The following is a 16,305-nucleotide window of genomic DNA, read 5'->3' on the forward strand; positions in this document are numbered from 1 at the left end:
CCTTGAACACCTGTACAACCTCCCCTAGCTGCATCCCTGCTCCAACTGCCAGCAAGCCCTCAGAGCGCCAACTGTCTCAACTGCCTCACAGAAGAATCCTGTCACCTCATTGGCCAGGCCTGGTCATCTGACCCTCAGCCCTGTGGCCTCTTCTGGGGGCTGTAGTCCCCGCGGAACGCTCTTAACATTGGCGCCGCATGCGCTAACCCAAATGGCCACCTCTCTGCTCCCTGCGCATGCGCGAGTTGTGTAATGGCCGCCGCACCATGGAAAGATACTACGCATGAGAGCGCAAATGCAAGATGGCGGCGCCCTGATCCTATGCTCCTGTCGGAGCTCCGGCAATGCGCTCGCCATTCCGGCAGCCCACCACAACAACTCCCCTTCTCCCAAGCTGCAGCGGATATAAGGGGCCAGTCGGGGAACCCAGGCCACATGTATATTACACTGTATGATTGTATTGTATATTAAAATTTTAGGATTGTATTGTATATTACATTGAAGGATTGTATTGTATATTACATTGTAGGATTGTTAAGTATATTACATTGTAGGATTGTATTGTATTACACTGTACGATTGAATTGTACTGCACCGACACACTTTATTCGAGCAAATACCCGGTATGTACCTGGCAGATACCTGGAATGCGCCGCTCCTCACCTCTGACAAGCCCCGTTGCATTTGCCTTCCCAGCCTGGGTTCATGCCTGGCTGATGGGCGGCTGATCTGTTAAATGATAATGATTAGGATTTAATAGGCTTCAATGCTTCGCGTGTCTACCAGATGGCATAAATTCATGAATTGTAAAGCAGTATATATATATATACTGTGCAGTATTGCTGCCAACGGGAATAAAATGCTTCAATCCCAGCCGGAAAATAACTCAATGCACTCGGGCAGAAAACAGTCACAAACCTCAATACACCCGGGTATACCCGAATTCGTGGGACTAGCCGAGCTCGAATAAAGTGTGTCGCCAGTGTATATTAAAATTGTAGGATTATATTGTATTACACTGTACGATTGTATTATATATTACATTGTAGGATTGTATTCTATAACACATTGTACGATTGTATTATATATTATTGTAAGAGATGTGTGCAGAGGTATATTTAATGGAGACCGATTAGGGGGAAATAAAATCCTGGCTTTATTGAGCCCGTTCCTTTAACAAGGAAAAACATACAAAAACAAACAAAATAAAAGCCTACTCCATTTTGGAGTACTTGGAGTCCATTGCGGGTACCCATAGTGGGCGCGGCGGCACAGCGACATGGCAACCGAAATCGCTGAAGCCAAGGATTTTTGTCTTGGCCAGCGACGGCTGCGTGACATCAGCACGTGAGTGAGCGGTTCAGCCAATGAGGGCGAACAACTCATAGCCACGCCTCCGCCACGCCCCGTCGCCCTCCCATGGTCTTCTGCACCAAATACAACTTTTGCTTATAGCGATGTCAGCGGTCGCGTGCACGTCGCCGCTACTATAAGCGTGGCCTCACTAAACATTTAATCCAGCCCTTTCTAACTGGGTGGCTAGCTAAGCTGGTTACCACCCCAAACAGGTATATACATAAATATATAAATATATATATATATTTATCAGTCGAACAAGAAAGTCTCTTATCTGTTGCTGTAGGGAAGGCCTCTCTGCTCTCCTGGGTCAGCACCCTTGTGTGCTATGGAGGATCTCTCTGCTAAGACTACTTTCTCCTCTGTCAGCACCCTTGTGTGCTAAGGAAAGCTCTGTGTCCATGCATAGAGGTCTGGTCCCCTCGTGTCTTGCTGTCAGCACACAGTCTTCCTGTGTGCTTCAAGACTCTCTCATGTCAGCACTATGGTGTGCTAAGGAAAATTTCCCCTGTCTCTCACATGAGGTTATTTTCTAATTTGCCAGCTGGAGTCTGGTTAATTGCCGGGCTGCAATTAACCAGCTCCCTGCTGGATTTAGAGTAATAAGTCCCTGTTACAATTACATTGTAGGATTGTATTGTATATTACACTGTATGATTGTATTATATATTATATTGTACTGTAGGATTGTATATTACATTGTACAATTGTTTTGTATATTACATTATACAATTATATTGCACTGTATGATATTGCATTGTAGGGTTAGATTGCACTGTAGGATATTACATTATAGGATTAGATAGTATTGTCGGATTAGATTGCCCTGTATGTTTATAATGTATAAATGCACTGTATGATATTACACTGTAGGGTTATATTGCACTGTATGATATTACATTCAAGGATTAGATTGCACGGTATAATATTACACTGTAGGATTAGATTGCACTGTATAATATTACATTGTAGTATTAGATTGCACTGTATGTTTATAATGTATAAATGCACAGTATGATATTGCATTGTAGGATTAGACTGCACTGTGGGATATTGCACTGTAGGATATTACACTGTATGATATTACACTGTATGATATTACATTGTAGGGTTATATTGCACTGTGGGATATTGCACTGTAGGATATTACATTGTAGGATTAGATTGCACTGTATAATATTACATTGTAGGATTAGATTGCACTGTGGGATATTACACTGTAGGATATTACATTGTAGGATTAGATTGCACTGTATAATATTACATTGTAGGATTAGATTGCACTGTGGGATATTACACTGTAGGATATTACATTGTAGGATTAGATTGCACTGTATAATATTACATTGTAGGATTAGATTGCACGGTATGATATTACATTGTATGATATTACATTGTAGGATATTACATTGTAGGATATTACATTGTAGGATTAGATTGCACTGTATGATATTACATTGTAGGATATTACACTGTATGATATTACATTGTAGGATATTACATTGTAGGATTAGATTGCACTGTATGATATTACATTGTAGGATATTACACTGTATGATATTACATTGTAGGATATTACATTGTAGGATATTACACTGTATGATATTACATTGTAGGATATTACATTGTAGGATTAGATTGCACTGTATGATATTACATTGTATGATTTTACATTGTAGGATATTACATTGTAGGATATTACATTGTAGGATATTACACTGTATGATATTACATTGTAGGATATTACATTGTAGGATTAGATTGCACTGTATGATATTACATTGTATGATATTACATTGTAGGATATTACATTGTAGGATATTACATTGTAGGATATTACATTGTAGGATATTACACTGTAGGATATTACATTGTAGGATATTACACTGTATGATATTACATTGTAGGATATTACATTGTAGGATTCGATTGCACTGTGGGATATTACACTGTGGGATATTGCACTGTAGGATATTACACTGTATGATATTACACTGTGGGATATTACACTGTGGGATATTGCACTGTATGATATTACACTGTGGGATATTACACTGTGGGATATTACACTGTAGGATATTACACTGTATGATATTACACTGTAGGATATTACACTGTATGATATTACACTGTGGGATATTACACTGTAGGATATTACACTGTATGATATTACACTGTATGATATTACATTGTAGGGTTATATTGCACTGTGTGATATTACATTGTAGGATTAGATTGCACGGTATAATATTACATTGTAGGATTAGATTGCACGGTATAATATTACACTGTAGGATTAGATTGCACTGTGGGATATTACACTGTAGGATTAGATTGCACAGTATAATATTACACTGTAGGATTAGATTGCACTGTAGGATATTACACTGTAGGATTAGATTGCACGGTATAATATTACACTGTAGGATTAGATTGCACGGTATAATATTACACTGTAGGATTAGATTGCACGGTATAATATTACACTGTAGGATATTACACTGTAGGATTAGATTGCACGGTATGATATTACACTGTAGGATTAGATTGCACGGTATAATATTACACTGTAGGATTAGATTGCACGGTATAATATTACACTGTAGGATTAGATTGCACTGTATGATATTACACTGTAGGATATTACACTGTAGGATTAGATTGCACGGTATAATATTACACTGTAGGATATTACACTGTAGGATTAGATTGCACGGTATGATATTACACTGTATAATATTACACTGTAGGATTAGATTGCACGGTATAATATTACACTGTAGGATTAGATTGCACGGTATAATATTACACTGTATGATATTACATTGTAGGATTAGATTGCACTGTATGATATTACACTGTAGGATTAGATTGCACGGTATGATATTACACTGTATGATATTACACTGTAGGATTAGATTGCACTGTATGATATTACATTGTAGGATTAGATTGCACTGTATGATATTACACTGTAGGATTAGATTGCACTGTATGATATTACACTGTAGGATTAGATTGCACGGTATAATATTACACTGTAGGATTAGATTGCACGGTATGATATTACATTGTAGGATTAGATTGCACTGTGGGATATTACACTGTAGGATTAGATTGCACGGTATAATATTACACTGTAGGATTAGATTGCACTGTAGGATATTACATTGTAGGATTAGATTGCACGGTATAATATTACATTGTAGGATTAGATTGCACTGTGGGATATTACACTGTAGGATATTACACTGTGGGATATTACACTGTAGGATTAGATTGCACGGTATGATATTACACTGTATAATATTACATTGTAGGATTAGATTGCACTGTAGGATATTACATTGTAGGATTAGATTGCACGGTATAATATTACATTGTAGGATTAGATTGCACTGTGGGATATTACACTGTAGGATTAGATTGCACGGTATGATATTACATTGTAGGATTAGATTGCACGGTATAATATTACACTGTAGGATTAGATTGCACTGTAGGATATTACACTGTAGGATTAGATTGCACGGTATAATATTACATTGTAGGATTAGATTGCACGGTATAATATTACATTGTAGGATTAGATTGCACGGTATAATATTACACTGTAGGATATTACACTGTAGGATTAGATTGCACGGTATGATATTACACTGTATAATATTACACTGTAGGATTAGATTGCACGGTATGATATTACACTGTAGGATTAGATTGCACGGTATAATATTACACTGTAGGATTAGATTGCACGGTATAATATTACACTGTAGGATATTACACTGTAGGATTAGATTGCACGGTATGATATTACACTGTATAATATTACACTGTAGGATTAGATTGCACGGTATGATATTACACTGTAGGATTAGATTGCACGGTATAATATTACACTGTAGGATTAGATTGCACGGTATAATATTACACTGTATGATATTACATTGTAGGATTAGATTGCACTGTATGATATTACACTGAAGGATTAGATTGCACGGTATAATATTACACTGTAGGGTTAGATTGCACGGTATGATATTACATTGTAGGATTAGATTGCACTGTATGATATTACACTGTAGGATTAGATTGCACGGTATATTACATTGTAGGATTAGATTGCACTGTGGGATATTGCACTGTAGGATATTACACTGTAGGATTATATTGCACGGTATAATATTACATTGTAGGATTAGATTGCACTATAGGATATTACACTGTAGGATTATATTGCACTGTGGGATATTGCACTGTAGGATTAGATTGCACTGTATGTTGCTAATGTATAAATGCACAGTATGAGTACGCTATAAGATTACACTGTAGGATTACATTGTATTTCTGCTGTGGAGTCTGTGAGAGACTGAAGAGATGATGGAGTGAAGCAGGGACCGCATGGGAGAGACAGAAGCAGGTAAATGATAAAAAAAGGCTGCAGGGGACTCGGCACAGAGGAGAGGGAGAGGGAGGGAGAGAGAGAGGGTGGGGAGAGGCAGAGAGAGGGGTGGGGAGAGGCAGAAAGAGGAGAGGTAGTCAGAGAGAGAAGAGACGGGTGGGGTGAGGAGAGGGGAGAGGGGAGAGAGGAGAGAGAGAGAGAATTACTGATAAATTGGAGAGAAAAAAAAATGTGAAAAAGGCAGAGACTGGCACCTAGTGGAGGGAGAGAGCGCTGCAGAGCATCGCAGTGTAACCCCTTCCCAGCCAGAGCCCTGCAGAGCATCGCAGTGTAACCCCTTCCCTGCCAGAGCCCTGCAGAGCATCGCAGTGTAACCCCTTCCCTGCCAGAGCCCCGCCGAGCATCGCAGTGTAACCCCTTCCCTGCCAGAGCCCTGCAGAGCATCGCAGTGTAACCCCTTCCCTGCAAGAGCCCTGCAGAGCATCGCAGTGTAACCCCTTCCCTGCCAGAGCCCCGCAGAGCATCGCAGTGTAACCATTCCCTGCAGGAGAGCGTTGCAATGTAACTCCTTCCCTACCAGAGAGCCCTGCACAGCATCGCAGTGTAACCCCTTCCCTGCCAGGGAGCTCTGCAGAGCGTCACAGTGTAACCCCTTCCCTGCCAGGGAGCTCTGCAGAGCGTCGCAGTGTAACCCCTTCCCTGCCAAGGAGCTCTGCAGAGCGTCACAGTGTAACCGCTTCCCTGCCAGAGCCGTGCAGAGCGTCGCAGTGTAACCCCTTCCCTGCCAGAGAGCCGTTCTGAGCGTCAGTGTAACCCCTTCCCTGCCAGAGAGCCGTGCTGAGCGTCAGTGTAACCCCTTCCCTGAATAATGAACACATTACAGCACTTATCCAAACACATCTCCTTTATTATCACACATTATCCGGAGTGCCTAATTGCATCCTGTACGGCTCAGCTATTAAACTTATTTGCCCGTTTGGGTGGCCCACCCAATGACAATCAGCATGCAGTATTTAAAAAGGCAATCCGCGTGGCATTTAAAAAAAGATATATATATTTTTAGTTGTAATATACGCAGCCTTTGATTACCTTTATTGAAAACTAATTACCTAAGCTGCCGATCGATAGGTTCTCCCGTAACTGATCAGCAAAATCCTGCTTCCCAGGGTTCACTAAATGGCCGCTTTTCAGTTTCTAATCAATCCTTCAGCCCGTGTAACTCAGCACCTACAATGTATCCTTATATTACCAAGGTAACATTATCTATTGTTACAGTTTGCAGCTCAAACTGCTGGGAGCATTGGCAACAAATGATCACAAACAGGACAGTGTTACAAAGATCTCGCACTGCTGGGGAGGTGGGATAAAACCGGCTACAGAAATCACAGGAAGCTCAGTGTATTAAAAATACTACAGAACTGATTAATTTAAATACAAATTTAAAAAAAAACACATGTAGGATATTGCTTGCATTACTCCTTTAAACCCCCAAAACCTAACCCATTCACTGCCTTAGGGGGAAAACCCCCTCGGTTTGGCATGGGTTATTATGCAATAAGGCACTTAAGGTGTTGGGAGACCGCTCATCTCACTCGGGGTAATAGGGCAGAAAAGTAGAGAGGGAGAGGAATAGAGAGAAATAGAAAGGAGAGGGAGGGAGAGGGACAAAAAGTTAGGGAACGAGAGGTGGGGGGCAGGCCCGATTTAAGACATTCGTAGGCCCTCGGCACTTTTATTTCTAGAGGCCTGTGTCCCCCCCCCTGATATTTTTACTCATTTTTATGCTAGTTTCATCGTTTGCTTGTTTCTTTCGATACTAGCGATATTTGGCATCGATACTTTTGTTTCGATATTTAAAGGTATCGATACTGCGAAGGTATTTGACATTCAAATTTGCTGTTTTCTCTTATTTTGTGATTTTTTTGTTTAGGTATTTTTTCAAGTGAAATATTGTAGGCCCTAAAAGGTTCGTAGGCCCGAGGCACTGTGCCCAGTCGGCCTAATGTGTAACGCCGCCCTGGTTGGGGGTGGTGGGGGGCATCCTTCTTCGGTGCTCAGCCAATCACAGCGCAGGATTTACTATTTGGGTCCAGCGAGCATCGGGAAGGGGATATAGCTCGGGATCAGCAGAACTGCAAGAGAAACAGAGTGAGATCAATGAGGGAGAGGGGAGAAGGGCGAGGGAGAGGTGAGGGAGGAAGGAAGAGAGGGGTGAGAGAGGAAGGAAGAGAGGGGTGAGAGAGAAAGGAGAGGGAGGGGGGAGAGCAAGGAGAGAAAGGGAGAGGGGGAAAGACAGAGAGAGAGAGGGGTGAGAGAGGAAGGAAGAGAGGGGTGAGAGAAAGGAGAGGGAGGGGGGAGAGCAAGGAGAGAAAGGGAGAGGGGGGAAGACAGAGAGAGAGAGAGGGGTGAGAGAGGAAGGAAGAGAGGGGTGAGAGAGAAAGGAGAGGGAGGGGGGAGCAAGGAGAGAAAGGGAGAGGGGGGAGAGCAAGGAGAGGGAGGGGGGGAGAGCAAGGAGAGAAAGGGAGAGGGGGGAAGAGAGAGAGAGGCGAGAGAAATAAGAGAGTGAGATGGGATAGGAGGGAAGAGAGAAGGAGAGGCGGAAGAGAGTGGGGAGGAGGGGAAGAGGGGGACGGAGAGAGAACAGATGGATAGTGAGAGGGAAGGAAGGAAAGAGACAGAGGGGGAAGAGAGATGATGATCAGACCTTCCAGCGGTTCCCACATTCGTTACACAAAACAAAGGTCGTCATCGGCTCATCAGCGCTGCGTGTCTGCACCTGGGGGAGGTATATACACGCGTATTTATTCACGGAGGGCCCAAACACTTCAAATGGGGGTTCCTAAAAATTCTAGCTGGCTCCTAAATTTTGTTGACACACTATCCCTCTCACACAGTGACACTGGCACACACAGCCCACTGACACAGACTTACACACGGCCCACTGACACACACACACGGCCCACTGACACAGACTTACACACGGCCCACTGACACACACACACGGCCCACTGACACAGACTTACACACGGCCCACTGACACACACACACTAACCCTCTCACACAGTGACACTGGCACACACAGCCCACTGACACAGACTTACACACGGCCCACTGACACACACACACGGCCCACTGACACACACACACGGCCCACTGACACACACACACGGCCCACTGACACAGACTTACACAGACACACACACACGGCCCACTGACACACACACACGGCCCACTGACACACACACGGCCCACTGACACACACACACACCCCACTGACACAGACTTACACACGACCCACTGACACACACACACGGCCCACTGACACACACACACGGCCCACTGACACACACACACGGCCCACTGACACACACACACGGCTCACTGACACACACACACGGCCCACTGACACACACACACGGCCCACTGACACACACACACGGCCCACTGACACACACACACGGCCCACTGACACACACACACGGCCCACTGACACACACACACGGCCCACTGACACAGACTTACACACGGCCCACTGACACACACACACGGCCCACTGACACACACACACTGCCCACTGACACACACACACTGCCCACTGACACACACACACGGCCCACTGACACACACACACGGCCCACTGACACACACACACGGCCCACTGACACACACACACGGCCCACTGACACACACACACTGCCCACTGACACACACACACTGCCCACTGACACACACACACTGCCCACTGACACACACACACTGCCCACTGACACACACACACTGCCCACTGACACACACACACGGCCCACTGACACACACACACGGCCCACTGACACACACACACGGCCCACTGACACACACACACGGCCCACTGACACACACACACGGCCCACTGACACACACGGCCCACTGACACACACACACGGCCCACTGACACACACACACGGCCCACTGACACACACACACACAGCCCACTGACACAGACTTACACACGGCCCACTGACACACACACACGGCCCACTGACACACACACACTGCCCACTGACACACACACACTGCCCACTGACACACACACACTGCCCACTGACACACACACACTGCCCACTGACACACACACACGGCCCACTGACACACACACACTGCCCACTGACACACACACACTGCCCACTGACACACACACACTGCCCACTGACACACACACACGGCCCACTGACACACACACACGGCCCACTGACACACACACGGCCCACTGACACACACACACGGCCCACTGACACACACACACTGAGACTCGCACAGTGACTCGCACACTGCCACACACACAGCCCACTGACACACACTGAGACTCGCACAGTGACTCGCACACTGCCACACACACAGCCCACTGACACACACACTGAGACTCGCACAGTGACTCGCACACTGCCACACACACAGCACACTGCCACACACACACAGCCCACTGACACACACACTGAGACACACACACTGAGACTCGCACACAGCACACTGCCACACACACAGCACACTGCCACACACACAGCACACTGTCACACACACAGCACACTGTCACACACACAGCACACTGTCACACACACAGCACACTGTCACACACAGCACACTGCCACACACACAGCACACTGCCACACACACAGCACACTGCCACTCATCTCTTCCCTCCCATCGAGAGCAGGAACGGGCAGTGTCCCGGAGCTCGCCGCCTCGCTCCCCCCCCCCCCCCCCCTCACTCACACTCCTCACTAAGCAGCAGTGATCCTGTCACTCTCCACTGCAGCCGGTCACAGTGCCCCGATCCCCAGGTCAGTCAGCGCTACAATCACATATAGAAGCACATGCACACCGCTGGTAGGTGCTGGAGGGGGGTACTTAACTGCCGGTGCGCTGTGTCCAGGGAGGTCCAGACATCCCAGAGGTACTCGAGCAAAGGGATGGAAGCAGGCACACGGTCTTTCTAAAGGTGCAGTTTACTGTGCCACCAAAGGTCCAACGTTTCGGCAAATAGATTGCCTTTATCAATCTGATAAGAAAGACCGTGTGCCTGCTTCCATTCCTTTGCTCAGTCAGCGCTACAACACAGGCGCCAGGGCTTTCTCCATCCCTGATTTTAATATATATATATATATATATATATATATATATATATATATATATATATATATATATATATATATATATATAAAATATATACATACACAACATACAGCACTGAGAAAGGTAGTGAAAAATCAAAACGTTGATTTATTCCATAGAACACCAAGTAAACTCCCTTTGTGATTATTCACTATCTTGTCAGTGCCGGTATCTTGTGCATATTATATACACTTACACCCCTACCTGCACCTGTCAGTGTACCTGGCACGGCTACTCGCCCTCTGGGGTGTTTTTTTTCAGGAGTACGCAGCCATCTTTGAAAAAAAAATGTATATATATATATATATTTATACACTTAAAGTACTGTTTATACGCACACAAAATCTTTTTAAAAAAAGTTGTATAAAAGAGCTATACCCTAAAATACAGAATTCACTTGGGAGCCCCCCTAAAATACAGAATTCACTTGGGAGCCCCCCTAAAATACAGAATTCACTTGGGAGCCCCCCTAAAATACAGAATTCACTTGGGAGCCCCCCTAAAATACAGAATTCACTTGGGAGCCCCCCTAAAATACAGAATTCACTTGGGAGCCCCCCCAGTGGGATACAGAATAAAGACAGACTTTATTTATTTATACATTAAAAGCCGATCTCTACTAACTAAAATCAATACTGTATTAAAATGATGGTCTGCAGACTTGTGTCCTTTAGGCTGCGGCGCCAGTTCTTACTGCGGCACGCGCGCCTGGCGGCATGGCGGCGTGTGCAGAGACTACAGCCGCGACCAGCAGTCTGTAGGGGAGCGCTATGACGGGGTGCGGCCATGACGGGGGGAGGGGGGGGCGCGGCCATGACAGGGGCATATCTGCCCTTCCATTGGTGCGCGCCAACCATGTGAATTCTCCTCTTCCCCGCCAGCGTAGGCATCCCAGCACCTTGTGCGCCCGCACACACACCGCCACAGGGGCCTGCCCGTAGAGGTGCTGTGGTGTGTGGCGCGCCGTGTGGTGTGACCGTTCCTGTGGCTAAACGACATAAATATCGACTGATAATTCAGCTAGGGCCCCAGTCAGCGTGCGCCGGTATCTCGCTGCTTTTTAAAGCTCCCGCGTTCTGTGAGCCAATAGGCAGGGAGCGGGAGCTTTAAAAAGCAGGGAGATACCGGCGCTCCCTTCGGAGGCAGGTGTCTCAGGGAGCAGGGGGTCCCCGGAGCAGAAATTAATGGTGTTCAGCTCCGGACACCCCCTGCTTCCATCCTATGTTAAAATAAAACAAATCGCCCGCTCGGAATCCCACCTGACGTTGGATAGAGTTTCCCAACTTATATATTCAATGCAGTCAGAATCGGAAGGCGGGAAACGGAGGCTGAAGAGGAGACGAGGAGGAGACGAGGAGGAGACGAGACTGTCCCTCGCCTGGGAGCGGAGTAATGTGCAGTGCGGCCTGGAAGTCCCTCGCCTGGGAGCGGAGTAATGTGCAGTGCGGCCTGGAAGTCCCTCGCCTGGGAGCGGAGTAATGTGCAGTGCGGCCTGGAAGTCCCTCGCCTGGGAGCGGAGTAATGTGCAGTGCGGCCTGGAAGTGCCTCGCCTGGGAGCGGAGTAATGTGCAGTGCGGCCTGGAAGTCCCTCGCCTGGGAGCGGAGTAATGTGCAGTGCGGCCTGGAAGTCCCTCGCCTGGGAGCGGAGTAATGTGCAGTGCGGCCTGGAAGTGCCTCGCCTGGGAGCGGAGTAATGTGCAGTGCGGCCTGGAAGTGCCTCGCCTGGGAGCGGAGTAATGTGCAGTGCGGCCTGGAAGTGCCTCGCCTGGGAGCGGAGTAATGTGCAGTGCTGCCTGGAAGTCCCTCGCCTGGGAGCGGAGTAATGTGCAGTGCGGCCTGGAAGTCCCTCGCCTGGGAGCGGAGTAATGTGCAGTGCTGCCTGGAAGTCCCTCGCCTGGGAGCGGAGTAATGTGCAGTGCGGCCTGGAAGTGCCTCGCCTGGGAGCGGAGTAATGTGCAGTGCGGCCTGGAAGTCCCTCGCCTGGGAGCGGAGTAATGTGCAGTGCTGCCTGGAAGTGCCTCTCTCCATGCAGTCTCCCACTGCCGCAGCCCTACCTCTGCATGTTAATCCTCACATTTGGGAGCTAACCCAGGGGGGGCTCAACTCCCCAAGCCCCCTCCCCTCCCCCCAACAGATCAGGTTTTCAGGATATTCCAGCTTCAGCACAGGTGGCTCAATCAGAGGCTCAGTCGCAGACTGTGTGTGTGTTTGTGTGTGTGTGTCACACGTAAACACACACACTGTCACACATACGGTAACAGTGTCATACACAGTGTCACACATACGGTAACAGTGTCATACACAGTGTCACACATACATAACACAGTGTCACATATCCATAACACAGTATCATACTGTACACACAGTTTCACACATACAGTAAACAGTGTCATACACAGTGTCACACATACACGCACAGTGTCATACACACAGTGTCACACATACACACGCACTGTCACACATACAGTAACAGTGGCATACACAGTATCACACATACAGTAACATAGTGTCATACACAGTGTCACACATACACGCACAGTGTCACACATACACGCACAGTGTCATACACACAGTGTCACACATACAGTAACATAGTGTCATACACAGTGTCACACATACGCTAACAGTGTCACATACAGTAACAGTGTCACACACACACACACACACAGTGTCACACATACAGTCACACAGTGTCATACACAGACAGTGTCACACATGCAGTAGGCGTCATACACAGTGTCCCACATGCAGTGTCACACACACAGTCACACAGTGTCACACACCTGGTTGTAGGTGCAGTTGCTCTTTCTGCACTTGTCACACTGTAGCAGGTCTGTCTGCGTCCCTCCCGTCTTCGCCATCTGATGCTCCCTGATGGCTTCCTGTGTCAGTGCGCTCCTCAGCTCCTTCAGCTCGTCACTCGCCATCTCCTGTCACACAGGGGACAGAGTGTCACCTCCTGCATGGGGGAAAGGTATAAAGAACAGCGCTGCACGGATTTTAAATGCACTATTTATTGCCAACAGAATGACGTGACGTTTCGGCCACACTACCGTGACTTCATCAGGGTTCTTCCTTCTCGCTCTGTGCTTCCCAATGCGGTCTTGTGAGAAGAAAAAACCACGAAGACGTCACGCTCTCGCGAGAGCGCCGATTGGAGGAGGGATGGACCAATAAGGAACCAGGAGGATGTCAACACCGGAACGATCGTGAGCAACGCGACGGCGCGGGGTTATAACGAGCGGATGGAATAGTATGGGACACCTGGTGGTAGGGCTATGAGAAGGTTTTATTTGGGACATTGAACTTTATGACATTCTGCTTTTGAGAAAGGCCACGTGTGGCCGAAACGTCACGTCATTCTGTTGGCAATAAATAGTGTGTTTAAAATCCGTGGAGCGCTGTTCTTTATACCTTTCGCCAAATATTGGATTGTCACAGAGAATCCTGAACCAGGAGCCCCGGGAGTTGTATCCTTTTATTTCATATATTTTGGTGTGCAGCAGTTTCCCTATATTAGTTACCTCCCGCACGGGGACATAGTGCCACCTCCCGCACAAGGACATACAGTAGTGCCACCTCCCGCACGGGGACATAGTGCCACCTCCCGCACGGGGACATAGTGCCACCTCCCGCACAGGGACATAGTGCCACCTCCCGCACAGGGACATAGTGCCACCTCCCGCACAGGGACATAGTGCCACCTCCCGCACAAGGACATAGTGCCACCTCCCGCACGGGGACATAGTGCCACCTCCCGCACAAGGACATAGTGCCACCTCCCGCACAGGGACATAGTGCCACCTCCCGCACAGGGACATACTGTAGTGCCACCTCCCGCACGGGGACATAGTGCCACCTCCCGCACGGGGACATAGTGCCACCTCCCGCACAAGGACATAGTGCCACCTCCCGCACGGGGACATACTGTAGTGCCACCTCCCGCACGGGGACATAGTGCCACCTCCCGCACGGGGACATAGTGCCACCTCCCGCACAAGGACATAGTGCCACCTCCCACACGGGGACATAGTGCCACCTCCCGCACGGGGACATAGTGCAACCTCCTGCACAAGGACATAGTGCCACCTCCCGCACAAGGACATAGTGCCTCCTCCCGCACAGGGACATAGTGCCACCTCCTCCCGCACGGGGACATAGTGCCACCTCCTCCCGCACGGGGACATAGTGCCACCTCCCGCACAAGGACATAGTGCCACCTCCCGCACGGGGACATAGTGCCACCTCCCGCACAAGGACATAGTGCCACCTCCCGCACGGGGACATAGTGCCACCTCCCGCACAAGGACATAGTGCCACCTCCCGCACAAGGACATAGTGCCACCTCCCGCACAAGGACATAGTGCCACCTCCCGCACAAGGACATAGTGCCACCTCCCGCACAAGGACATAGTGCCACCTCCCGCACAAGGACATAGTGCCACCTCCCGCACAAGGACATAGTGCCACCTCCCGCACAAGGACATAGTGCCACCTCCCGCACAAGGACATAGTGCCACCTCCCGCACAAGGACATAGTGCCACCTCCCGCACAAGGACATAGTGCCACCTCCCGCACGGGGACATAGTGCCACCTCCCGCACAAGGACATAGTGCCACCTCCCGCACAAGGACATAGTGCCACCTCCCGCACAAGGACATAGTGCCACCTCCCGCACAAGGACATAGTGCCACCTCCCGCACAAGGACATAGTGCCACCTCCCGCACAAGGACATAGTGCCACCTCCCGCACAAGGACATAGTGCCACCTCCCACACAAGGACATAGTGCCACCTCCCGCACAAGGACATAGTGCCACCTCCCGCACAAGGACATAGTGCCACCTCCCGCACAAGGACATAGTGCCACCTCCCGCACAGGGACATAGTGCCACCTCCCGCACGGGGACATAGTGCCACCTCCCGCACAGGGACATAGTGCCACCTCCCGCACAAGGACATAGTGCCACCTCCCGCACAAGGACATAGTGCCACCTCCCGCACAAGGACATAGTGCCACCTCCCGCACAAGGACATAGTGCCACCTCCCGCACAAGGACATAGTGCCACCTCACGCACAAGGACATAGTGCCACCTCACGCACGGGACATAGTGCCACCTCCCGCACAGGGACATAGTGCCACCTCCCGCACAAGGACATAGTGCCACTTCCCGCACAAGGACATAGTGCCACCTCCTGCACAAGGACATAGTGCCACCTCCCGCACAAGGACATAGTGCCACCTCTCGCACGGGGACATAGTGCCACCTCCCGCACAAGGACATAGTGCCACCTCTCGCACGGGGACATAGTGCCACCTCCCGCACAAGGACTGTGTCACTTAACACACAGGCGGACAGTGTGTAAACCCCTGGGACACAGGTTACAGTGTCAC

The 16,305-nt window shown here is 48.4% G+C and overlaps 1 protein-coding gene across 7 annotated transcripts in view; it reads right to left on the reverse strand.

Moving 5' to 3' along the window:
- Nucleotides 1-6,647: 6,647 nt before the first annotated feature.
- Nucleotides 6,648-16,305, reverse strand: part of LOC142496847 (transcription elongation factor A protein 3-like) — a 36,942-nt gene continuing 27,284 nt past the window's right edge. For all 7 annotated transcript variants that reach the window (XM_075603874.1, XM_075603872.1, XM_075603873.1 and 4 more), the window contains 3 exons: nt 13,693-13,839; nt 8,466-8,537; nt 6,648-7,893 (listed from right to left, as the gene is read on the reverse strand). In XM_075603874.1, the coding sequence (XP_075459989.1) occupies nt 7,885-7,893; nt 8,466-8,537; nt 13,693-13,839 (228 nt within the window). In that variant the 3' untranslated portion in view covers nt 6,648-7,884. The remainder of the gene's footprint in view (nt 7,894-8,465; nt 8,538-13,692; nt 13,840-16,305) is intronic.

Source organism: Ascaphus truei, chromosome 6 (assembly GCF_040206685.1).
Source record: "Ascaphus truei isolate aAscTru1 chromosome 6, aAscTru1.hap1, whole genome shotgun sequence".
Classification (NCBI taxonomy): Eukaryota; Metazoa; Chordata; class Amphibia; order Anura; family Ascaphidae; genus Ascaphus; species Ascaphus truei.